Here is a 23,439-nt window from a genome sequence, read left to right on the forward strand (position 1 = left end):
ATGCTGGTCATTTTGTGGCGGAAGACAGCCTGATTCGCGAAAAAACGGTCTCACATGATCATTCTTAGAGTCAACAAAGTAGAGTGATTCGGTTCCTTTTTGCCCATTCCCAGGCAAGCTGTCCGTGCTTTCCATAAAGCCGTGTCTCCAAACTCCCGGCATGACCACTAAGCATAGCCCGAACCTGATCAACCTCTACCAGCAGTGATTTCAACCGCACTCGGAGCCTTCAGCATACCCGACGAGAATCTTGAAATTGGCATCAAGACTGCACTATTGCCTCTCGATAATCTCTCCCTACTGTCTATTCCACTGGGAAGGGGACGCCCACCACTTCCTCTCGAGGTCCGTGGAGGCCGGGGAGTCGATGTGGTTTTGCTACTTCTCTGCACCCCGACTGGCAATGGGAACTCGTCGCGTTTCGTATAGCTACTGATGATAGAGTCAGAGAGAGATCTCAAGGTTTCGGCACGTTGGATTTGAACGTGGTTTTGGGGTGTCGAAGTCGAAGGGGGTGAGGATTGTTTAGTTGGGCCCTTGCGTTCGAGTGGAGGAGGCAACGGTAGTTGTTTATGTATGCTGAGCGGCGTAGTAGTCTGCCGACGCGGAGAGATGCATGTCAAGCCCGATTCACGTTCAGGCTGAGGCTCCGAGGGCTGGGGCGGACTCTCAGCATGCGAGTTGCTCAGAGCGCTGGGTGTCGATGCCGATCGTTGCTGCGTCCATGCTATGCCGAGACCTGGCTGCTGTTCTATTGGAAACCGCGAATCGTCTTTGAGCGGCATATCGGCTCGATTATCTCGAGTCTTTTCGTGAGAGCGAGCTTCCGCAGTTGTGGCGCGAAGTTCTGCCTCCAGCGATTCAATCTTCGCAGTCGCAAGCTTTAGATCCTTCTTGTAGCCGCTAACGTCAAGCTTGTACATAATGATCTCCTCCACACAATGCCGCAGCTCTTGCTCCCAAGCCTGGTCCTTTGCAGAAAGATTAAGAGTGGACTGCAGCTCCGTGGAGCTCGGCGACGCGGAAGTTCCTTGCAGCCTGGTCGCAAGCGACTTCGATATCTCTCGTTGGAGTTCGGGCGTCGCCACCTGTTCTTTCGGGCCGGCGATCTTCGACTGACGCCTCAACTCTATGTGGAGAAGAGAATTGTAGCGCTCGCGATCAGCTTGTGCCGCCTTGAGGTGCTCCTGACAAGTAAGAAGCCGTGCTTGCAGATTCTGTACATCTGTCATTGCGATCTCGAGCCGGTCGTGAGTCTGCTGGCACGCTTCACGTCCACATATGAAGTCGCCGTCGAGCTGCGTAGTCGAAATTTGCTGTTCAAGTTCGCTCGTGCATACCTGTGGGACAGCAGAATTACGCTTAGTCGTGTCGGCTTTGAGTTCACGACAGCGAACGAGCTCTTCCGCTGATTGCTGCATTGGTTGGATGGGCAAAGCAGACGTCACGCATCCAGTCGCCCTTAGATGGCTCTGCAGCTCTTCGCAACGTTCCCGCAGTCGTGCTTCCCGCTGGTATGATAAACGGAGATCCTTGTAAGCGTCATCCAGTCCTGTCAGCACGTCGACTCGCTGCATGTTTGCAGCGGCCAGATCTGCCTGAAGGCTCATCACGGCGGTCCTTTGGGCCTGCTCGTTTTCTTTGGTCTTGCGAATGATATCTTTCAATTGCGTGATTCGTCGCTCTTTCTGGCAGTCTGAGTCCTTCAGCCGATCCCGTTCACGTCGCAGCTCGCCCAGATCGGCATTAGTCTTGTTTGCCAGATCCAGTTTTCGCTTCAGTGCCTCAGCCTCTGCAACGGGTTCCGGAGAGGTTCCCGCTAGATCCATTGACAGGCTGTCTAATGACTGCAAGGAACCCGTACGACTGGCAGTCGAGCCGCTTATGGCCCTCCCACAATGGCGTGCAGTGTCAATCGAGAGTGATTGTCGAGGGTCAGAGAGCCGAATTAAGCTGTGTTGCTGCTCAAGGAGCACAACGTATGCACGAAACGAGGTGATTTCTTGATCATGCGCAGCCTTCAGAGTCGCGATATGAGCCTCGTGTGCAGACCGCATATTTGCCACTTGTGTCAACATTCCTGAGACCTTGGAAATGTCGCGTATGGATTGACCGGGACTTTCTGGAACGAGATACGCATCACATTGGGATTGCAAGCCTGGAATTCGCTCTGCTGAGCCTGTTGGCGACTCTTTCTTGTCGTCTCGACGCGGCGTTCGTGGCAATTTCCAATTTGGTGTGCCGATTTTGACAGACGTGTCCGAGTATTCCAATGATTCCTGACTTCTGTTTGGTGTCCCAAAGCATTCATCGCTTTTGCCGCATAGCGTTGAGTCAAGGGAAGGACGTAGCACGTTCGACCCTTGATCATTGTCAGAATTCTGCGTGTTCTCATATCCGGGCGGCTCCGTTGATCCTTGTGGTGATGAGCTCTGTGGTCGTCCAGCTTGCGTCCTGTGCCGCTCATTGGTCGCAAGAGAAGTCTCCGCCATTATCGATGCGCCGCGTCCACGGGAGGGCCAGATAGAGTCAGTGGCAGGGAGCTCGACGGGCTCGGGACATGGTGCTTCCACCAGCGGCGTTGCTGGAGTTGGTGGGGCGGTGTGAGAGCGCAGTCGGCCCTGTGGTGGACGCAATTCGCATGATCTTGGGCCGCCGTTGAAGTGGGGTGACTTTAGCATTTCCGACATAGCTGCGATGAGGCTCGTAGCGGATTGGACAGCGGCCTCATGCAACGTGAAAGAGTCATGCGACTGTGCGCTGTAGTCTGACTTTGTATCGCAGAAGCTGAGGGGTAGTGGTTTGCGGCCTCTTTTGCGCGAGCCCTGTAGCGATGTCAGTACTGCCTTGCGCCATGTTCGAAGGTATTGCCATCGATGCTCCTTTCTCCACGTCATGATGCATGGCGCGAAAGACTGACGATCCACAGGCGTGTCGCACGAAGGGAGAACTACCCGAATGTTGCGCCCATAGCCCATGCCTTTGATCTCGATGCACTCTACGGGTATCTGGACCATCCCCGAGGAGACATGCTTGCGATCACCCTTTGTCCATGTGAAGAACTTTGATCCTCCCGGCGTCATATTGTCCTACAACATACTCGACGCGGCCCACGGGTTGGCAGACGCCATTCCCAAAGGCATTCGCTTTGTGTACGGGATAGTGAGGCCGGTGACTTGAAGCTTGCTAGAACTCGCAGCTGCGTGGAGCAGACTCGTTCGATGCGCGAACCGATAATTCTTGAAATTTGAAGGACGAGCTGAGTTGGTAACCGGTAGGGAGGACTCGAAAAGAAAGGCTTTGAAGGGCAACTAGCGGACATGGTCGAATATCGCTATTTCAGCTCTGCACCTCTGTATGCATGACAGGTGCCCGCTGGCTCGCTACCGCAGGTACGCGCCAACATTTGGAAGTGGCTTACGGCACAGACTCCTGCTAAATCTCACGCTGCAGCTCTGGCTCGTGATGTGATTGTGCATCTCGCAGAGAGTTTGCCTGGAGTTGGTGATGAGGAGTCGAGGATTCGATTGCATGTCTGATCTCTCGACACTAGCAAGCACGAATGGTCATCGTGCTCGGAAATGCTGTCTTTGAAACATATGCAACGACTGACCAGACGTATCGGAATGGTAGGTGGAGCCAATGGAAGTTGTGGCTACGCGCTGGAGTCTTGAAGGAGTGAGGTGGACTTCGAATGTCTGACAGAAGTCGCTGTCTGTGCTGCGACTTCTGACGCGTCCTCAATTTTGCAGCACCTCTCTTTCCAACGGCGACAGCAACAACATCCGTTCATCCTCTTGGCAGAGTCGAATCTAAGTACGAGCGCACGCAGAGGCAACATTCGGATTTCAGAGGATTCGACGCGCAACTTCGTCACGAAGAAGAGGTCCGCGCGGCCCGACCAATTACTTGTCACGAAAGCACGATTTGTCCGTGTGAAAACACATATCGCCGCCTCCATCCACGTTAAAGGGGCTTGAATACAAATGGATTCAGAAACCAGAAGCTGGAGACGAAATGCGCGTGACGACGATTATCGATCAAGCAAAGATGTAGATTCGCGCACCAAAAGACGAGATCGGTCTGCCTCCGAAGATGAGCGGAGTCCTCGAAAACGACGATACTCCAAGTCAGGAGATGAAAGGCGTCGCTCCAGGTCAAGATCGCGTTCTGAAGTAGACTCAGAATATGATGAATCTCGCCGCCGGGGGAAGGCAGAAAAGGACGAAAACCGCGATCGTGGCAAAGATCGCCGACGTGACCGAAGAGACCGCAGCGAAGACTATGCCTCAGACGAGCGCAAATCTTCAAGACGTGACCGCAAGTACCGCGACCGTTCACGCTCTCGCTCGCGCACCCGCCGAGAAGACGAGCGTTCCCGTCGGCCCAACAGAAGGTCCAGATCACCCACCTCCAAAAGACGCCACTCCCGCTCCCCTTCACCACACCGAAAATCCCGCGCCCCTCTCCCCTCCCAACTAGACTCCTTCCAAAAAGACAACAATCTCCCACCCGGCGAAGCACCAATCGAAAAGCAAAAACCAAACTTCAAACCCACCGGCCTCCTCGCCAAAGAAGCCAACACCGTAGCCGGCACAACCACTGTCCTCAAATACCACGAACCACCCGAAGCCCGAAAACCTCCATCGTCGGCCCAATGGCGCATGTACGTCTTCAAGAAATCGGACCTGGTCGATACTATTCAACTGCACACCCGCAGTGCCTGGCTCATAGGCCGCGACCCCAAAATCACAGATCTGCATCTCGAACATCCGAGTATTTCAAAACAACATGCTGTGATTCAATTCCGGCATCGTACGACGACGAATGAGTACGGGGATAAATCGTCCAAGGTGAAGCCGTATGTGATTGATTTGGACAGTGCGAATGGGACCAGGGTGAATGGGAAGAAAGTGGAAGCGAGTCGGTACATGGAATTGCTGGACCAGGACGTCTTGAAATTCGGAGACAGTGAGCGGGAGTACGTGATGATGTTGCCAGGCGCTGCTGAGAAATGAGAGATGGCTCTTCCGAAGCAAGAGTCAACAATGTAATCACGTAGATGGACGTGAGGTAGAAGAAGGGCGGACGGCATCAGTCCATATCAACTCACTAAGCTATGCCACATCCACTACAACGACTGGTCATTCCCCTTTCCATTCAGAATCGTCGGACTCTCACAGCCTTCTTTCGTCTCTACTACCTACATGCTCGCGCTGATCGAATTGTTGCACTAAAACCTCGTATCGTAAATCGTGATAAAGATGAAAAGAAGAAAAGCCACCTCTTGCGCCACAACAAACACCTGTACATCTCAAATCTCCCCCAAGTCTGCCACAACGTCAGAGCAAAGCATATACAACAGGTGGGTATATATAGATTGCATCTCAAGAAACGCAGCAAATATCAGTCCGAGGTTGCAAAATTTTCATGGATTGGGTCGAATATCGCAGAATCCAACAGACAAATTTCTCCTCTAAAACGCTCCACGAATCTTGGCATAAAGCTCGGTATCCAAGAAATTGTAATGCGGATCGAAAATGCAGAACGGTGCTCGCAGTAACGTATCGGCCGTAGGACGCTCACCAGGATCACTAAAACAAAGCGTGTTAGTTAACGTCACCCATCTTTCGCATCACGCCGGACAAGGTACTCACATCGTGAAACAATCATACATAAACGACAGCGCCGCAGGCCCAACGACCGTGGACACATCATCCGGAATCGGAGGAGCCTGGTTCAAGCTTCCCAATTTGTAGATGGCACCAATAGCCTCTTCTTTGCTCCAAGGACGTCGACCAGCGAACATCTCCAAGACCACGCATCCAAGAGACCAAATGTCCACTTTGGCAGAATATCCTTGGTTGGAGATGGTGTCCATACCGCCATTACTGTTTCCGCTGCTGCCACCCGACACATTCAAAGCCTGTGACTGAGCGCGAATGACTTCTGGCGCCATCCAGAAGACAGAGCCTTGCATCGAGTTGGTGATGTCGTTATTGTATGGGTTTGCGCTGCGTTTGCTGATACCGAAATCGGAGATTTTGCAAGTTCCGTCGAGATCGAGGAGGATGTTGTCTGCTTTGAGATCACGATGTAAGATGCCTTCCGAGTGCAAGTAAGCCAGGCCACAGAGAGTCTGTCGCGTGAGAGATGAGACGACTGGTTCCTCGAATTTGCCATGCTTCCGGAGACAGGAGCCGACAGAGCCACCAGAAATGTACTCCAGGAAGATAGAGATGGAGTATTCCTTCCTTTCGCAACCCAAATACTGCACAATGTTGACGTGGTCAAGATGCTGCATGGTGTCGATTTCTTGATCAAGTGCCTTCACCATCTCCCGAACCTTTTGGGGATCTGCATTTTGGGCCTTGGGGTTGACTTCGACCTGTTTGACAGCGAGCAGCTCACCCGTCGTTGTATTCATACCAAGGTACACTCGACCGAAAGTACCCTTCCCAATAAGCTGACCTCGCATCCATTTGAAAGTGGGCTGTCGCTCAGGCTTCACGACACCAATGTGATCTTGAGGGATTGTCTCGAGGTTATTGATGAGTCGGCTGCCTCTTTGAGGTTTCACTTGTTCTATCTTGGCGCCGAACATCTTGGTGGACTTCCGTCGCACGATGCTGCTGGTCACATCGTTGCGCAAAGTGCTGATCCTATTCTGAAGCGGCTGTTGGAAAGTGAGGTTGGAGACACTCGGGTGTCGACTAGACGCATGTGAGGAGATTGACGGATTGTGTGACAACATGCCGTGGGCGTAATTGTTCTTCACCACATCACGGATACTCTTCGTGCGGCCCAGGCCTCCAGATTTGCGCACACTGCGATGTGCCACGGAGTTGTAATTGCTCTTGAGCGTAGACTCCTCACTGCCCAGAGTGCCATCTTGGTCATCAATACTGGATGCGGGTGTCACGCTGCGGCTTGCGCTGGTGTCAGAGGACGAGGCCTGCGGGTCCAGTCCAACAGGTTTGTCTTCTGTCGGCCCACGTCCTTCAGCTTCTTCGCCTTCTTCTCCCATGGGTTGATCAAGATCGACGTTTGGGAAGAAGTTGTCAAGCTGCTCAGCAATGTCTTCAACGGGGGGACGGTTCGCCCAGTTGTTGCTATCGAAGGCGACGCTACCACGGCGAGGATCGAATTGAGCAGAGTCCTTCGGAGAGTCCGCAGACCATGGACCTGTGGTTGATGCAGAGTGCGGGTAGTGGCTGTCTCCACTATCAGTGCCTTCGCCAATGGATCCGAGTTTGTCGCTGGGCGGCAACTTCGGCGACTCGAATTTGACTGTCGCCCTGGATGTTTGTATCTTAAGCGGAGGTCTGTTCGGCGATCGTGCTGGAGAAACTTGAGGCATGCCCAGGATTTCACGAGCCTTCTTGTCTGATGGCTTCCTGGTCGAGAGTTTGGTCGACAATCCTGCAGACATGCCTACCTTCTCCTTCTGCTTAGCTAGAGGAATGGCGAATAGACCGTCGTCGGAGTCATCGTCGGAATCGTACAGACCGGCATTGGGCGATGTAGCGAACTCAATCGTGTTCTCCGGCACATCAAAGCTTGGTCCATGTTTGCTGACCGCCCTGCTCAATCCACTAGGTGCAGTGTGCTGTGAGCTCGGACTGAGTGGCGGGCTGTGGCGACCAGGTTGATCGCGCAGCCTGTCGAACGTAGGGTTCGATGGCATCCGCAGTTGCGGAAGTCCTGGTCGCTGGCTCGCTTTGAGGGTATCCTCATCGTCTTCAGGTTCAACATATTCTGGCACACGGAACGTCTGACCTCCTTTCGACCTCGTGTAAGGACTTCGAGGTGACTCGGCACGACCGTTCGGGCTCGCTCGACCAAACCCAGCGTTCGCTAGTGAGCCAGCAGAATTGCCATTCTGGCCGTTGTGCAGATCGGGCGCGGTGGACGACTTTTGTAGACCAGAAGGCATCGTAGGTGCAGTGCCGGCAGGTGCACTGTGTGGGCTAGCGCTCGGGTGAGCGATAGCACCAGCGGCTTTGCCAGCGCCCGCCAATGCTGCACCGATACCTTTGACGCCAGGCTTCTTGCTGTCCTCTTCCGGAATCGATCCATTTGAGTTACGCTTCCATTCGTCCCGTCGATTGGGCCAGCTCGTCCGCGTTGTGGTAGGTCCCTTCTTCGTCAGACTGTTCGCCTTCACTAATGTGGCAGTCGGCTCAGGCACGGGCGGAGCTTTGCGAACTGGTTGCAGATCTGTGCGTCGCTCGAAGTCGTTTGAGCCAGAGCCCGAAGACTCGGGACGAGGAGCCGTCGGAGCGTGCTGCTCGTATGGCGTTCGAGGCGAGTCGAAATCGTGTACTTTCTTGCCATTGCCCATATCAACCAGCCTGCTGGACCGTTGAGCTTGGTAGTCCTTTCGTTTTCGCTCGGTCTCTCGCCTGTGCTCCTCGGCGCGCGCTGCAAGCAGCTCTTGCTGCTTGTCTTCTGGTAGCATTTGGAAGTGATTCTGCAAGAACTCCTCTTGTCGTTTGATAAGCTGTTCGCCATCCTTTTTAGGAATGATCTGAGCAAGCCTGTTACGGTCGGACGCCGGGCTATCTCCTTTTCTGATCGAAGGTATCGCGAATGGTAAGTCTGCACTATTAATTCCCTGCAAGCGCTGCAGCGTATCCTCGTCCAGAGGTTTGCCGGAGAATGTGGGCTTGGCAGAGGCTTCTTGTGGCACGCCTGAAAGACCTAGTCCTGAACTGACGGGCGCTGGTTCTGCCCCGGTATTCGGCCCGCGAACGTACAGCTTTAGACTTCCATTTGGATCAGCAATGCGAGCCCTTGCGGCAAGCAACATGTCGCTGTTTAGCTCCTCCTCATGCTCCTCTTTGCCTGGAGAAGTGATGTGAATTGAAATCTCGTCGCTTTCGGGGATTCCAAGGTTATAGCAAATGACCATCCGCAGCTGTGCAGCATCTTCGACATCAGTAATATCAATAAGCCGGTAGTTCCAGCCATCAGGTGTGACAAACACGAATTTCTTGTCATCTTTCCTCGCAATAGGCCGGCCGCGCTGCGCTGCGACACTATCAGAGTCTGCGTGGATCTTGCCAGAGGATCGGTCGTTCAGTGAGACATCAGAACCCGCAACCAGCTGCCCATTCTTGTATACTCCAGGGCTCCTCGGACCGTGTTCATCCTCAGGTGAGGCGTGATCCGCGTCTTTGCCTTTGGCACCACGGCGAAACTTTGCCCACAGACCGCCACGATGCTCGCGGGCAGTCGCACTCTGTGGCGTATCTCGACTGCTACCACGTCCGCCATCAGATGGTGGCGGACGGTGGCTATCGAGACCTGTTCTGGGGGTGTACTCTTCACCATGCCCGTTACCTGACCTGTCGCTCATTGCGCTGATGCTCGTGCCTCGGAAGTGTCCGCCTACACCGCTGCTCGTTCGTGCGTGGCCATTTGGCTGTGGCCGCGCATTCGTCAAGCCAGGACTCTGCTGCGGGCTGGCTGCAACAGCTCCACTAGGTGAGTGATGTCGCTGCTTCAAGTCTCCCGCAGCTCCCAGAGCACTGCGAGACTCCGCACTCCGCTTCTGATCGTAGGAGTCGAGTGTGATTGATCGGAAACCCGCCGTATTCCCTTTCGTGATGTTAGGCATCCTCGCTCCCGGAGAGTCTTCTCCTCCACCGGCCGTGGAAGGCGTTGAGCCAAAGACTGTATTGTCGGTACGCGACATGCTTGGCGAGCTCTCCACGTTACCTTCTGTGCCTGCGCTTGTCGAATTTAGATTCTGCTGAGACTCCCGTCGATTCGCCCGTAGAGGCAGACTCGCAGTGCTGCTGGTCGCCGCAGTGTGTGGTGTTCCTCCTCCACCACTCCTGATGACTTCTCGCACCAATCTTCGCAACCTCTTCCCCTCGTCCCGCTCTTTTGCCTGGTCCCAGACAACTCCATTCGAAGTGCATTCTCTTGCGACTTGTGGGAGGATAGTGTGCGTCATGAACCCAATATTTCTCTGTCCGCCGCTCCTGCCAATATCCAAAAAGGCACTGCCATGCACACCCAAATGCTGGAATGCTGCCTGCCACTCTTTCGAAAAGCTGTGCGCCACAAGCCATATCTGTATGCGATCTGCGGGCCAGTTCTGGTCCGCTGGAGAAGCAGGAGTATCGCCTGATGAAGAATGGTCGCGGTTGGTACTCGTCAGGCCACTGCTGCTCTCAGCATGGTGACTGAAGGACGAATGAGAGAATGCCGTCCTCGCATCGTGAGCGGGTGATACATGCTGCTCTGTCTCTTTCGCTGGGGCAATCAAGGCTTTCGGTTTCCCTGTGGTTGGAGTAGGAGGAGGAAGGCTACTCTGCGGAGGGGCAGATGCTGCTAGTGGTGGCTGCTCCCGTTGCGCGTACGTCGAATACCATGACCTCTCTGCCGCATCCTGCTGGCTATAGAAGTTGTTGTATAGGGCTTGCGAATTGTTTTGCGTCGTGAAGTCTTCCGACCCTCCCCTGTAGTAACTCGGAGTGTGTTGGTGAGGCACTGGCACCGGCCTCGCGGGTTGATGTACTGGCGTCCTGCTATCGTGCAGAGGTGGAATGCCTACACCGGGACCAAAACTCTCTCCACCCGGTATGTACGTGGCCGATGTGAGAGGCTGATCTGGAGGAGGCATCGGTGGTAGCTGAAAGTACTCGGAATATGCACTCGGATCGTACGCTCGTGGTTCTTTGGGCTGGTTCTGGCTCGGCGCATAGCCGGGACGCAATTGATTCGAATAGCCATAACCCGAGGGCGGAGGAGGAGGAGGGTGAAAGGCACCTATAGGAGTCCGCAATTGTCCTGGAGGCGGAGGAGGCCATGGCATGCCTGGCTGCGATTGCGGCTGGAGAGGCGGAGGAGGCGGTGGGAAACCTCGCTGTCCGTCTGGCTGGCCATGCCTCGAGCCGGGCGGCGGCCATTGGTGCTGCTGCTGCCCATGGCCGCCGGGCGTGGACGGCTGCATTATTGGGTCGGCATAGGTATGTGCTCGAGCTCTTGGCGATGAAGCAAACGTCGCGCTCGGCGGGTAGGGTGAAGCGGATGGATGTGGTCGCAGCAGCTCATTCGCGGGGTGGTGTTGCGGGCTCTCGTACAGCAGCGAGCCGTCGGGGGCGGTGGGATAGTAGTACGGTGGTCCTCGAGATGGCGGAGGAGGGCTTTGGAGGTTGCTAGTCGAGCGCTGGCGCTGGCCTGCCAGCATAATGCCGATACCCTGGTACCTCGTCCACTGGGGAAGCAGAGCTGCATGCAGGCGGCGCTTACAGAATCCCGCTCACCACTCGTGCCTCGACGAAGGACTTCACCGACTGTACACGTCGCTGTCGTCCACCGCTCCGCTGGCAGCCGGCGGCGCGTTGACTGATCAATGGGCAGCGATGGCAGCGTCGTGCAGATGCAATTTCTCCCAATGCCCTCACCCCGGTCGTTGCCTCCCCAGCGCTCTTTGTTCTGGGCCCCCACTCCGCGCATCAGCCACGCGCACGACCAACCGGAGTTGTCGAAGCAGTCGTATTGATCGCAATATCGCTGGAATCGGTGTCGTTCGCATATAAGACACAGCTCAGGCTCAGACAACGACTGAGGATGCGGAGAAGCTGCTACTGAATCGCGTCTGCATCTCCCAAACTGAAGCCCGTTTCCTATAGAACCTCTCCACGTACACACGACTCACATAATCAACGCACCAGCCACAGCAGCAGCCGTCCCCATGCCGGCGATCCTTTTGGGCAAATGGCCTGCGGCTCGATGCGATGGGACGACGTAGGGCCCGTCTCCACCCTACGTTATGCTTTCGTATCTCTTCTTGCTCGTCACCCAGCCACGCGAGCGACACCTGTACGCGTTTCACAATCACCAGCACCACCGGAGAATGCGATCATCTCGCACAGTCATCACTACCGGACACAATGAGACACCATGATCCCCGCCCACGTGGCAGCCTACACGCAGCAATGAAAATCAAGCCAAGCGGGACATTTTCTCACTCATCCGTGCTGCGATCATCCTCATCTCCAGAATTGCAGTCGCCAAAGAACGTCTTCTTCCTCGTCTGCATGCAGCGCACTTTCTGTCACTTGTTCGGCACACGCCGTGCTCGCACCCTGGTAATCCTTTACTATACCCTCAACGTTCGCGCCGTTTCATCTAACGAGTCGGCCAGGACGCCTCCCTCCGCATCGCAGGCTCTGTGAGATGTACCCCTGGTTCTGTGACATCTCCATGTCGTTATCGTCGTCGCGGACGAAGGCTCGACCAGCAGTTCATACTTCCCACCACCTGCGAGTCCTAGCGAGTTGACAAGGCTCAATAGTCTCTCGCCAATAGTTGTACTGCGATCTGATGCGTTCTACGATCTACACCGGACGTGTCTTGGTCTGTCTGAAGTCCGATGTTCATCGTCAAGCCTTCTGTCCTCGAAGTCTAGAATCTACCGCAACGCTGACGCAGCAGTAGGGTAGGGACAGACAGGCCAAAAACACACAAAGTTCGAACATGAGCTAGCGTGCCAGCAATATTCAGAGCTGTCTGTCCACAGGGCAGAGAGACATCGAGCGTTTAGCACATCATTGTATGGTACAGCCCGACCAATGCAGCACATCTACCAATTGAATATTGTCATGACTTCCTCCCTGCAGAGCAGTGAGCGCTAGCATAGAGGCGGTAGAAGGAATACATGCTGCCATTGATCTGTTACACGGCGTGCCTGAGCGCATGGACAACCAATAGGTTCAGAACAAGATTTCCACCTTGGACATCGAGATTGTCCTCCTACAACGCCCAGACGGACGTCGTCAACTGGATCATCAGCAGTCTCCTGCTTGAATTCCGCCAAAAATGATCTTCGAATATCAAGCCAAGGAGACCGCTTTTTTTTTCTCTCTCAGAGAGCTTCGGGTATCCACGCACTTCTCTGCCAAAATGACACTTAGCATCGCGAGCAAAGCATTGCACTGCTGTATTCGCCACGCCTCACTAACGCCACTCCTCTATCACTTCTCTCAGTCCGACCCTATCGCCTCCTTTCGCCATCGCTCACGAATGAGAGCCCGCTCTTCCGCCAGCCGCCTGTGAATCGATTTTCGTGGTGCCAGAATCTCAGACTCCTGTCGCTCGTCTTCTTCATCCTGATTCCACCATGTGTCATTAGAAACCGCACGATTTATGGCTTCGGCGATGTTATATTTTTCAGCCAGAGTTGCTGAAGTTGGCGAGATAATGTGCTCTTGCTCAGTTGGAGGAGGCGGCGAAGGCGGAGGGGCGAATTGATCCTGCTCAGTCCGCGTCGGCTGCATATTGACTGCAGTGAATGATGTCTTTTGGTACGGACGACGAGATTCGTGGTCCTTTCTGGCGATTTCACCGCTGACCGCGTCGTAATTGTAGGACCCAGATATCGGACTACGTGTTAAGGCATGCTGATACGCAAATGCAGCACGCGTGTAGGAGTCCGGACGGCTGTGCAGCTGCGATGATGGATCCGGCTCTGTCACCTTTGGTGCAGGTTGTGCGGTATGTTGCGCTCGCGTCCTGCTCGAGGCAGCAGTGTTGTTCACTGGCGTCCAGCGCGACCACTGAACCTCCCTGAAGCCATCGAAACCATCGCTCCGCTGTGGCACCGGTGGCCATGGACGAGAACGAATTCTGGCGTCGTAACTTCTCGGTGACGATGGCGGTGACCGGCGCACGGAATCCGCATGCTCTTCGATGTAGTATGTAGGATACCTCGAGAAATCCAGTATTGGTGAGGGCGATCGAGGCAGTGCTTGGTTTCTGACTCTATACCCGCGAGTCGCCTGTCTAGGCGAAAGCGAGCGAGAACGAGACCGCCTTCTTGTCGCCGTCGTCACAACGGTGTCGGCGTCTACCTCTCTCCGACCACCAGATCGTGGCGAAGCGTAGTGCGTAGCGTACAAGCCTCGTCCTGAGTCTAGGCGATGAGATCCGGCATCTGTTGCGTCAGTGCCACGAGGCTTCGAGACATCGTAGTTGTGTGGCGCACGCTCTGAGCTTGTCAAATCTACGTGCGTTATGTTCTTGGCTGGCAGTCCCATCAACTTGCGACTTTCATCTTCGTTGATCTGTTCGAAAGTGACGACATCTCCTGTGAGATCAGCATATTCTCGGCCTACGCGAGTTATGATCTGATTTCGCGACTCTCGTGGCAGAGTCTCTGTTCGGCCTTGCATCGTTGGCCCCGCTTCTCTCATAAGCCTGCGTCGCTCTTGCTGGGTTTCTGAATATCGGTCAGTAGTCTGAGAGGAGGCGTAGTCACTATGCATTGCGAAAGAGTTTTGTGATCTGTATTGAATGCGTTTGAGTGGATTTGCCTTGTGACGTGTGATACGAGGAAGCAGTTTGCTGGCTCTGGATGTGCGCGGAACTCGAATATTGGAGTCCAACATATTCGCCATGTCGGTACGAATTTATTGTGGTAACTTTTGAGCTTCCCGATGAATTTGTGCCTGTGTGGAGATAGGCGACTGCAAGTATCGTGTCAAAGTACGGTATTTGCATCTTAGTTCTGGATGGTTCTGCCTTGTGAGCAAGTGATTGCTCGTTAGCAACTACTGCCCTTGCCATCATCTGCTTTGGTAAATAGTGAATAGAGGCGTGGAGGAGTCTCGCGAACTTTCGCCAAGACACGAAGGAGATAGCTGCACTTGCTCGTTGTGGTAGGCGACCCGCTTCCGATCTGCTGAATGGCTACAATATGCAGTAGATGAAGCTGGCAGTTGCTAAGATAAGGTCAGTAGCGGCTAATTTTGTTTCAATCATGATGCTGGCCTTCTCCAGTGTTCAGGTTTAGGTGGGCAGGGACTTGTGTATCAAAACCTTGCTTTGACTAACTGCAACAAAGCTCGGGCCCGACCTCGCCTCTGGACTAAAGAGATGTTGACTGCAGGCAGTTTCAAGACGGCGTCAGAGAAGGTCGAGAAGCATTCGAGAAATGAGGCTCAGCTTCAAGGGACAGCGGAGGCGTGTCTTCGGCTTTTTGGTCTCACTGCAGATGAGGTTTCTTGGCTTGGTCGGTGGTCGCTATCAGCATTCACCGCGCCGAGGTGGCTGCTCGAGACGAGATGTTGCGATCCTGGTCCTCGATCTTGAAGTTGTAACGCTGTGGATTACTATTCAGATAGCTATCATTACTGTATTGGAAGTTGAGTTTGCAATTCGGGTGTTGAGCCGGGTATGTCGTGCAGGGTGGCGTGCTCGCAAGAGGCTTGAGGCTTCATAGGGCATGGCGATCTGCGATAGAGGATGAGGTCTGCAGTGTAACAGGTGTGGGTAAGCAGGCATGTCTGCGAAGGGCGGTCTATGCGTTTCTGGAGCCGGCAGGACTGTACAGTATCCCGTGAGGCAGAGATGCGCAGAACGTACGGCTGTGGGTGACTGGAAATGGGCATTGCACGATGATTGCGGCATCGCGACGATTCATCAATGCTTGGAACGCACGGCCTGTCCTGCTCGAATATGGCCAGCGGCGGTGCAGGGCGGTGCAGGATGCGGCCAGATCCGGCCCATTCGTTGGTCTGCTGGAGGAAGATGACATATCCCGACCGTGCGCCTCGATCCTGTCCGCAATTCGAACGCTCACCACCTGCCCCAGCACTAGTTAAGATCGATCTTGCAGATGGTCCCGCCGCGGTGGAGTCTTAAAAGCCCGCACACCGCACATCTCGAGTGAGATTGGGTGGTTGTGAATCGCACCTGATCGGCGTGCATCTCGTTCCTGCGAGCGCCGGCGTGAAAGAGGAGAAAAGCGGCGCTGTGTTCCTCCGGCCCATCGCATTGGCGTCCGCTAGACCTCAACCACCACCTCACGCGCTTGATACACCACTGACGACGACGACAACCCAAGAACGGGTACCTGGAAGAAGTCGCGTGCATAGGTCGAGCTACGCGTGGTTCCTGCTACCTACAGTACCGCGGGAACGCCCCTACTTATTATATGCGAACCAAGACATCTCGCATCGGTACTCGTTCGGCCGTAAAGCAAGCAGGCAGGCACACGCCAGCCAGACATCTCCTGCCAAAATGGATCACTGGATGTATGCACCAGCCAATAGCGCAACAGGCGCCCATACTACTTCGTCGGCGACACACCGCTCTGCAGACAACGGCACTTCGACCAATTACTCCGCTATTCAAGCCGCGACATATCGAGATTCGACCTCACCAGCAGAAACTTCGCCCAAATCTTCCAACGCTGCGCCAAGGATACGGAGGCGGAATCGCCAGATCACATCATGTCTCGAGTGCCGCAGACGCAAGCTCAAGGTAGGCTGGTATGCCATAATCTGTTGCAATGCTCGCTAACCACGCCATGCGACCTGCAGTGCGACAAGCAAGCACCATGTGTCAACTGTACACGATTTCGCAGAGATTGCCTGTATCTGGCCCCTGCCACGGATCCTCAGTCCCAGCAGAAACTAGCTGAGATCAAGGAGAAAATGGGCGTGCTAGAGAAAAACCTCGAAAGAGAGGTCGCAGCCCAAACGCAAAAGGGTCACTTGGGTGGCGGCAAAGTCACCAAGCTCACTCCGGAAGAGATCAGGGCTCAAGAGGAAGCCGACGAAGAAGAAGTCAACGAAGACGAAGACAATCTGGAACCAACCCCACTAGCCACACAGGATAATGTCTACGAAGACAACGACGACGACGAGCTCATGGATCTGGGTGTGCAGATGGGCAAGATGCGCATCTCAGAACGGATCGGAGGCTGGATCCGTCCGAAGCTTGTCGACGAGATCACCGACACTCTTGAAGACGTGAAAGCAGGCAAGTCGCGCTTCTCAGGAACGCCATTGGTCAAAGATCACCGAGACTTGCGGCCAGGCATGGGGCCCAAAATCCAGGCGACCCCCAAGTCCTTTATTGGCCCTGGTCCCGACTACATCGCCCCCGCCTCGAGTTTCTTCTTTCCTGGCACGAATATGAGCACCAGTCTCGTTGATTACCTGCCGAGCAAGAGTGCTGCGGATCAGTTGGTGGCGCGATATTGGCATGCAGTGCACCACATGTGCAAAATCGTGCACCGACCAACATTCGAGCAGCAATACACTCAATTCTGGTCCCAGATCATGACAGGTACGGAGCCTGTCGCTTCGATTCAAGCCATCGTCTTTGCTGCAATGTTCACTGCTGCTGTGAGCATGTCAAACGGGCAGGTAGCGCAGAGGTTCGGCACATCGAAGAATACTCTTATAGACAGTCTGCGATCTGGAACAGAGTTTGCACTCGCCAAAGCGAACTTCTTGAGGACGACCAGAGTAGATACGATGCAAGCCTTTGTGATGTATCTGATACCTCTCGTGAGAGCGGAGGTGTCCAGAGCACACTCTGCACTAGTAGGTACCGCTATTCGACTCGCAGAATGCATGGGCTTGCATCGGGATGGCACACATTACTCCATGACACCGGTAGAAGTGCAGGTCCGCCGTCTGATATGGCATCAGCTTTGTTTCTTGGACATGAGAACCTGCGAGGCAACTGGTCCTCGACCGCAAATTCGCGCCGAAGACTACGATACTAAAATGCCATGGAACGTGGACGATGCAGACCTGATCGGGGAATACCCTGTAACGGAAGACCGTGACTACTGGACCGACACAACCTTTGAGCGCATACGTGCAGAATGTCAAGAAATGCGCCGAAGGGTCTGGTATGATATCGTGGCCGTGGATAAGAGGAAGAAGTCGCTCACATCCGTACTGGTCAAAATACAGAAATTCATCACAAGCACAAGAGAGAAGTATCTTCCCATGCTCGACAATGCGATGCCATTGCAGCGGGTGGCGGTTTTGATGCTGAACACCATGCACGGAGGGCTGCATCTGCAGGTTTTGCACCGCTACCTTTTCAGTACCACACAACGCATGCCTGATCGATTGAGGCAGGTCCTCATCGAGGCGGGGCTGAATCAAATGGAGTGCTCTGTGGAATGGGAAAAGAGACCTGATTTGGCACCCTGGCTATGGTATCGAGGCGCATTCAATCAATATCACGCGGCACTGCTATTGTTGGTTGAAGTCTATGCATACCCTATGCGGAAAGAAGCATCAAGGATATGGACATGTCTGGACTTCATATTCGAGGTCCCTTCACATCTAGCGCCGAAGCAGAAAGCGGAGCTCATATTGACGGACCTGAGGGATCGCATGGAGACATTCCACCAAACTCGCAAAATGAAAGTCTCGAATCAGATGCAACAGCGTACTGGCGGCGGAGAGAAACCTCACGGGCGGGTCCCAAGTGGCGTGAGCAACGACTCTGGTGTGCACGTGCAGCAACAGAATGACGGGATTACAGGTGTGATGGCGGTCTCTTTCCCACCCCAAAACTTTTCGCCGCCACCAGTTCAGCCAGATTCACAGTCGAGCGAAAGCGGAAGCAGGCATGGTAGCGTAGGAGCTCAAGCACAACCTCAGCAGCCCCAGAGCACGGATGTCGACATGCAGGAGATCGATTGGGTAAGTCTACCAGAGCTGAACCGCTTCAAAGTACACCAAGTCACTAACATCCTGTGCAGGCCGAATGGGAGAAAGTGTTCAATCCCGCCATCTACACAGGAGATCTCGACGTTCCAAACTTCGACATGGCCAATTTCACAGGAGCCGGCTTCACGGGTCAACCTCTCGATAATTACGGCTACAGCACAATGGCGGCTTCCAACATCAACGCCATCGGCAATGCGAGCTACGCAGCTCCGAGAGCAGATGCGAGCTTCGATGGCACCTTTCGCGCTCCCAGCGTGGCCGATATGGCTGACGTGAACCTGTCTGGAGGGCCGACTTTACTGCCGACGCTGAGTTGGCAGAAGCAACGAGAACAATATGAACGGCAATTTAGACCGAATGCTGGAGGATATTAGGAAACATGTACGGGCAGTACCGGCTCGCAATTCTGTTTCGCGATGTGTATGAATCTTCTTTCTCCTGCGTGCGCTGGTCGCAGAGACTTCGTATTGCAATACCCATTTTCCACCGTCATCTCCCCTTCTTCCACGCCGATGCAGTCAAGGCAGATGTTTTACCCCAAATCGGTGCAACAAGCAGCTCTGGCCATAAATCTTGGGCCACTTTCAATGTGCAGCAACGGCGGCGGTGAATCCTCTTCCCTCCCAGAGCGACGACACTCTTTGTTGCGGACAGAGCGCAGCACGCGCGGTCAGCCTGTACCAAAGCTCGTCTACCAGATTCTGTCGACTTTGTGGGTGAGCACCCTTTTGGGTAGAGCTCTCGTGTTTCGCAAGTCGCCGAATATGGACTTGACTGCTTCTCCATCGGCTCGTTGCCTCCTACCGCTTCTCAAAGCTCCTGCTTCCGCGGATGCCTATTTCTCAAGTTGCCCTTCTATTCCTTCTTGACCATTTCAAAACCCGCTTCCCTGTTCCACTCAGCCTTCGTCGTCCTTCTCCTTGCCAGCCTCCGGCTTGCCATCTCTCTGAATGCAATCTTTCTGGTTCTGATCCTTCTGCTTTCCACAAGTATGAGAATAACAATCCGATCCATCTAACCCTCTCATAACCGAAGCATTATAATACTGCCACCTCCCATCCCGATGCATCCATTCCACGACCGAAACCGATTGCCTTCGCACATTCGCTGGTCGGCCTTTGACAGATAAGAGGCAGAATACTACAACCATATATCAGTCCTCACTTCTCTCAGTGGCCAAAAGACAAATCTCTTTCCCGCCGCGCTCTCTCCACAATCCAAGATCCTCAGCCCCAATAGAAGAAGAAGTAAGATGAAGCACTCACCAATCGCATACCCCAACCTCTCATCCACATCCGCACTAACATCTACCACATCAATATGATACTCCGGATTCGCCTGCGTCACCGCTCGAAATTCATCTTCTTCGGCCTCATAACTATTCGATTTCGGTAACTCATCAATGTCTCCCTTGTAATTATTCGCGACAAGCTTCTTCGTCGCGGCGAAGGACCGATTGTTGATTGACAAAATTACAGCGCGAGAGAGCCTTTCGAGTTCTTGGGCCGCCGGGGAGGGCGTGGGTCTTGTCGTGGACGAGGAGGAGCTTTTGCGTGTGAAAGGGTTTGGGGTTGGAAGTTTTGTGGGAGCGGAGCACGATAGAAATTGTGGTGAAGGATGGTGGTTGGCGTTGAAACTGTGGTTCGAGTTTGGGAGGAGGATCTGGAGGGATGTGGTCATGGCTGCAGGATGGTGTGGTGTCTGATATAGAGCTGGGGGATCTGTCTTGACCAGGTAGTGACGTCCGGAGACCTGTATGTATGGTTGCTGAGCCTCGTCTTGCTTGTGTAGAGCTCTGCGCGTGGAAGATGCAGTCTTGAAGGTGTTATCGCAAAATCATGGTCTCAGCATGCGCGGCCTTGAAGAAGTCAGCAGTTTCCATCGAGCAAGAGAAATGAGAGGAAGGAAGCTCGACGACGGGACTAGCACCCATTCTAGACCTCACAAGCATCTTATGACATCCAACCATTCAGTTCGGGCCACCTACTTCATGGCAATTGGCGTTAGTCGGCGTGCGCCCTACTTTACCAAATCCCAAGCCCTTAGCAAAGCAATCCTTCGCCTGAACTTTCCAGGCAGAAACAAACTACCGTATTAATTCCAGCTGATGTGTGACGAGTGTGACGCCGGGTCAAGCCACAGTCGTCGAAGACATGCCCCTCTCCTCACCTTTCGGGCGATGCCAATGCTGATCTATCCATTCCTGGGCGCTCTATACGGCTTAGGCCTCAAATTTCAGGCCAAGCACACATGTAGGATGGCGTAATTCAGGCAAAAGTCTAAAAAGGTCCACAGGAGCCGACGAGGATCTTGATGTAGCATGTACTGCTGTCTTTAACATATTGATGGCGTTTCCGTCCTCGAAGGTGCATGCGATTTGGATGCTAAAGTGCAGAGGTGAGGGATGTGCGCCACAGTAAAGTTTGTGCTCGACGTTTCACCAACTTCCTCGGCTTCTTTTGGGTATTCTCGTAATGTCTCTGAATGGAAGGTCAATGGACAGGACAGGATCGTCTGTACACTGCCAAGGCTCGGTCCCTGGGTTCTTTCCTGTGATCATGGAGGCAAAGGAGGTGAGTGAGCGTCAAGGCAGTGTAGATGTGAGCTGTGGGACAAGTTTCTGGTCATACGTGTTCAGATGCCGAAGTTACAACTGCTTGGCTCCAGAGTCAGCTTCCGTCCATGTGTGATTTGAGACTTCTTCCGCTACCTCCCCGTTCGGACTACCATAGCTCCGCGGTTTGCAAAGTCTTGTCGCGGAAGTGCCTACTTACCGCTTCGCGAGAGCAACCAGTCCTAAAGCACTAGATCACCACATGCAAGAACAGACGAGCCAAGGCACGTCCGACTTGTGAGGTAGTGGGTAGTCCTTCTGTTGAGGTCCCAGGAAGCATCAAATGACGAGGTGAAGAAGGCCATGGCGAGGGCCTGAGGTCTCTGAAATATCTGCATTCCAGGACGGCGATTGTCGTGTGAGTTCTAGTGGTCTGTGGTGTGTTCTTCCGCAAGCTGATACATCGAGGTGATCGCGACGCAGGACGAGAACGCCCTTCAGGCAACTGCCACCAAGTGGAAGTCACGACATGGAAGTTGCAACGACTGCACACGGAAGCAGCTCGCCCCAAAGAAGAAGACAGGACGGAATCGTCCTTCAGAGTATGTACCATTGTACTTACATCTATGCATCACCCCAATCTCCCCCATCACACCCTGCCCGCAGAATGTTGATGCTTCACTGCTACTCCCCCCTCATCCCCTCCCTCAAATTCTTATACTTACTCATCGGATACTCCAGCACATTCCTCTCCTGCTGCAACCCCCCATACCCCTCGAAAACCCCATCCACAGCCCCAATGAGACTACTCGTCCCATTAATCGGCGTATCCCCCGACAACTCCCACCACATCGCACCCCCAAGACACAAACTCTTAATATACTCCGCCTTCCTCTTCGCAATTTCCGGCGTATCAAAGCTCACCATATAACAATCCCTCTCATCATACGCCCAACTCGCCACAATTCTGTCATCCGTGTAAACCTCTCCAAAAGAACTGTTTCCAGCAAGAGCTTTATAATCCCAAACCCCAGCCTCCCAACTGCCATCAGTAGCTTTCGTGAAATTCTTCCCCGGTCCAGTCGTATTCGCAAACGAGCGTCCATATAACGGCATCCCAAACGTCAATTTCTCCGGTTTCCATCCCGTCTCATTCAAGTAATAGTCCATCGCAGCTTCAGTCGAGAAGTTTGTACTCCTCGGAATATCAAGACTCTTATACAAATTCGCTTGATGTCCCGAATAGTCCGAGAACGAACCAGCGTAGTCATAAGCCATGAGGTTGATGAAATCGACATAAGGCTCCATTGCTGCCATGTCGAAATAAGGATAGTGGTCTGGACCAGCGGGGACGGCCATGGTGAGGAGGAAATGCGGGTTACCGGTGAGGTTACGAGAGTAATTGTCGAGTTCTTTTCGGAATTCTTTGCAGGTGTCCACGAGGTCTTGGGCCTGTTTTGTGTTATTGGGGTATTCCCAATCGATGTCGAGGCCATCGAAGCCGAGGTCTTTGAGGAGTTGGACACTGGTGCGAGCGAAGTTTTTGCGGCCTTGTTCGTTTGCGAGGGCCGGGGCGAAGTATGATCGAATGTTCCAGCCGCCGATTGAGAGGAGGGTTTTGAGATTGCGATTCTTCTTCTTGAGTAGGTAGAGTTGCTTCAAATTGCCATAGAGGTTCGATGTGCTGTTGTCCTTGGCATCATCTGTATCGAACTTCTTCTGAACATCTGCGAAGGGGTCGCCCAGCGTAGCTTCGCCGGTTTTGTTGTCGATGTTCGCGAATGCGTACAGCAGATGCGTGAGCTGTTCGGATTGGATGTTCTGAGGCGGCCAGTTGCGGGCATAGATTGACCAGCTGATCATGTTATCAGTATGTGCTTCAACATCATTTCTCGCACAAGTTACCTGGCATAGTAGCCAACCGTCTTGAAGCCTTGTTGAACTCCATGGGCAGCAGCAGCTTGCTCATTCCCGCTCCTCTTGGGCAGATCCACAGCCGCATGTAAATGACTGTGCTTGATAGGATGTCCTTTTAGTGGTCCAGCGGCCTCGACACACGTCGAGCTCAACACGAGAGCAGGTATCAACACCGACAGTGACTGCGGCGAAAGCCAAAACATCTTGAGCTCTAATCCGAATCTTCTTGAAGAGAATCGGGCTCGTCTTTCCTGGGCCGAAACAAAGCCCCGATCCTGCGCGATAAGATCTTCCTAAAGGAGTGTAAAGCTTGCCAGAAGCTAAAAAGTTCGTTGTGATCCAAATGAATGTGCAGGTGCTCTACGCCAGAATATAGCAGTCCCTCCTCGCGCTCGCGTAGTTCCTCGCCTTCATTCTCGAAGCCCCGATCTCCAGGAAGAGGAAACATAGTTCAAACGCGCTACTGTC

General features: G+C 53.7%; 7 protein-coding genes across 7 annotated transcripts; 3 read left to right on the plus strand and 4 right to left on the minus strand.

Moving 5' to 3' along the window:
• Positions 1–188: 188 nt before the first annotated feature.
• On the minus strand, positions 189–3,083 carry RHO25_002487 (uncharacterized protein; the record flags this gene model as incomplete). Its single annotated transcript, XM_023598062.1, has 2 exons — positions 189–2,825; positions 2,955–3,083. The coding sequence occupies 2 exons, from the start codon at positions 3,081–3,083 to the stop codon at positions 189–191; spliced, it is 2,766 nt and encodes a 921-aa protein (XP_023456034.1).
• Positions 3,084–3,986: 903 nt separating this feature from the next.
• On the plus strand, positions 3,987–5,018 carry RHO25_002488 (uncharacterized protein; the record flags this gene model as incomplete). Its single annotated transcript, XM_023598063.2, has 1 exon — positions 3,987–5,018. The coding sequence occupies one exon, from the start codon at positions 3,987–3,989 to the stop codon at positions 5,016–5,018; it is 1,032 nt and encodes a 343-aa protein (XP_023455197.1).
• Positions 5,019–5,476: 458 nt separating this feature from the next.
• On the minus strand, positions 5,477–11,203 carry RHO25_002489 (uncharacterized protein; the record flags this gene model as incomplete). Its single annotated transcript, XM_065602262.1, has 2 exons — positions 5,477–5,594; positions 5,658–11,203. The coding sequence occupies 2 exons, from the start codon at positions 11,201–11,203 to the stop codon at positions 5,477–5,479; spliced, it is 5,664 nt and encodes a 1,887-aa protein (XP_065458334.1).
• A 751-nt stretch (positions 11,204–11,954) lies between these two features.
• RHO25_002490 (uncharacterized protein) lies at positions 11,955–12,292 on the plus strand (the record flags this gene model as incomplete). Its single annotated transcript, XM_023598065.2, has 2 exons — positions 11,955–12,107; positions 12,164–12,292. 2 exons carry the CDS (start codon positions 11,955–11,957, stop codon positions 12,290–12,292), a joined length of 282 nt encoding a protein of 93 aa, XP_023455199.2.
• Positions 12,293–13,001: 709 nt separating this feature from the next.
• RHO25_002491 (uncharacterized protein) lies at positions 13,002–14,282 on the minus strand (the record flags this gene model as incomplete). Its single annotated transcript, XM_023598066.2, has 1 exon — positions 13,002–14,282. The coding sequence occupies one exon, from the start codon at positions 14,280–14,282 to the stop codon at positions 13,002–13,004; it is 1,281 nt and encodes a 426-aa protein (XP_023455198.2).
• Positions 14,283–16,038: 1,756 nt separating this feature from the next.
• RHO25_002492 (uncharacterized protein) lies at positions 16,039–18,874 on the plus strand (the record flags this gene model as incomplete). Its single annotated transcript, XM_023598067.2, has 3 exons — positions 16,039–16,281; positions 16,341–18,473; positions 18,533–18,874. 3 exons carry the CDS (start codon positions 16,039–16,041, stop codon positions 18,872–18,874), a joined length of 2,718 nt encoding a protein of 905 aa, XP_023455194.1.
• Positions 18,875–21,738: 2,864 nt separating this feature from the next.
• Positions 21,739–23,174, minus strand: RHO25_002493 (uncharacterized protein; the record flags this gene model as incomplete). The annotated part of the gene is made up of 2 exons (XM_023598068.2): positions 21,739–22,909; positions 22,960–23,174. The coding sequence occupies 2 exons, from the start codon at positions 23,172–23,174 to the stop codon at positions 21,739–21,741; spliced, it is 1,386 nt and encodes a 461-aa protein (XP_023455193.1).
• Between the last annotated feature and the right edge of the window lie 265 nt (positions 23,175–23,439).

Source organism: Cercospora beticola, chromosome 2 (genome assembly GCF_033473495.1).
Source record: "Cercospora beticola chromosome 2, complete sequence".
Lineage (NCBI taxonomy): Eukaryota > Fungi > Ascomycota > Dothideomycetes > Mycosphaerellales > Mycosphaerellaceae > Cercospora > Cercospora beticola.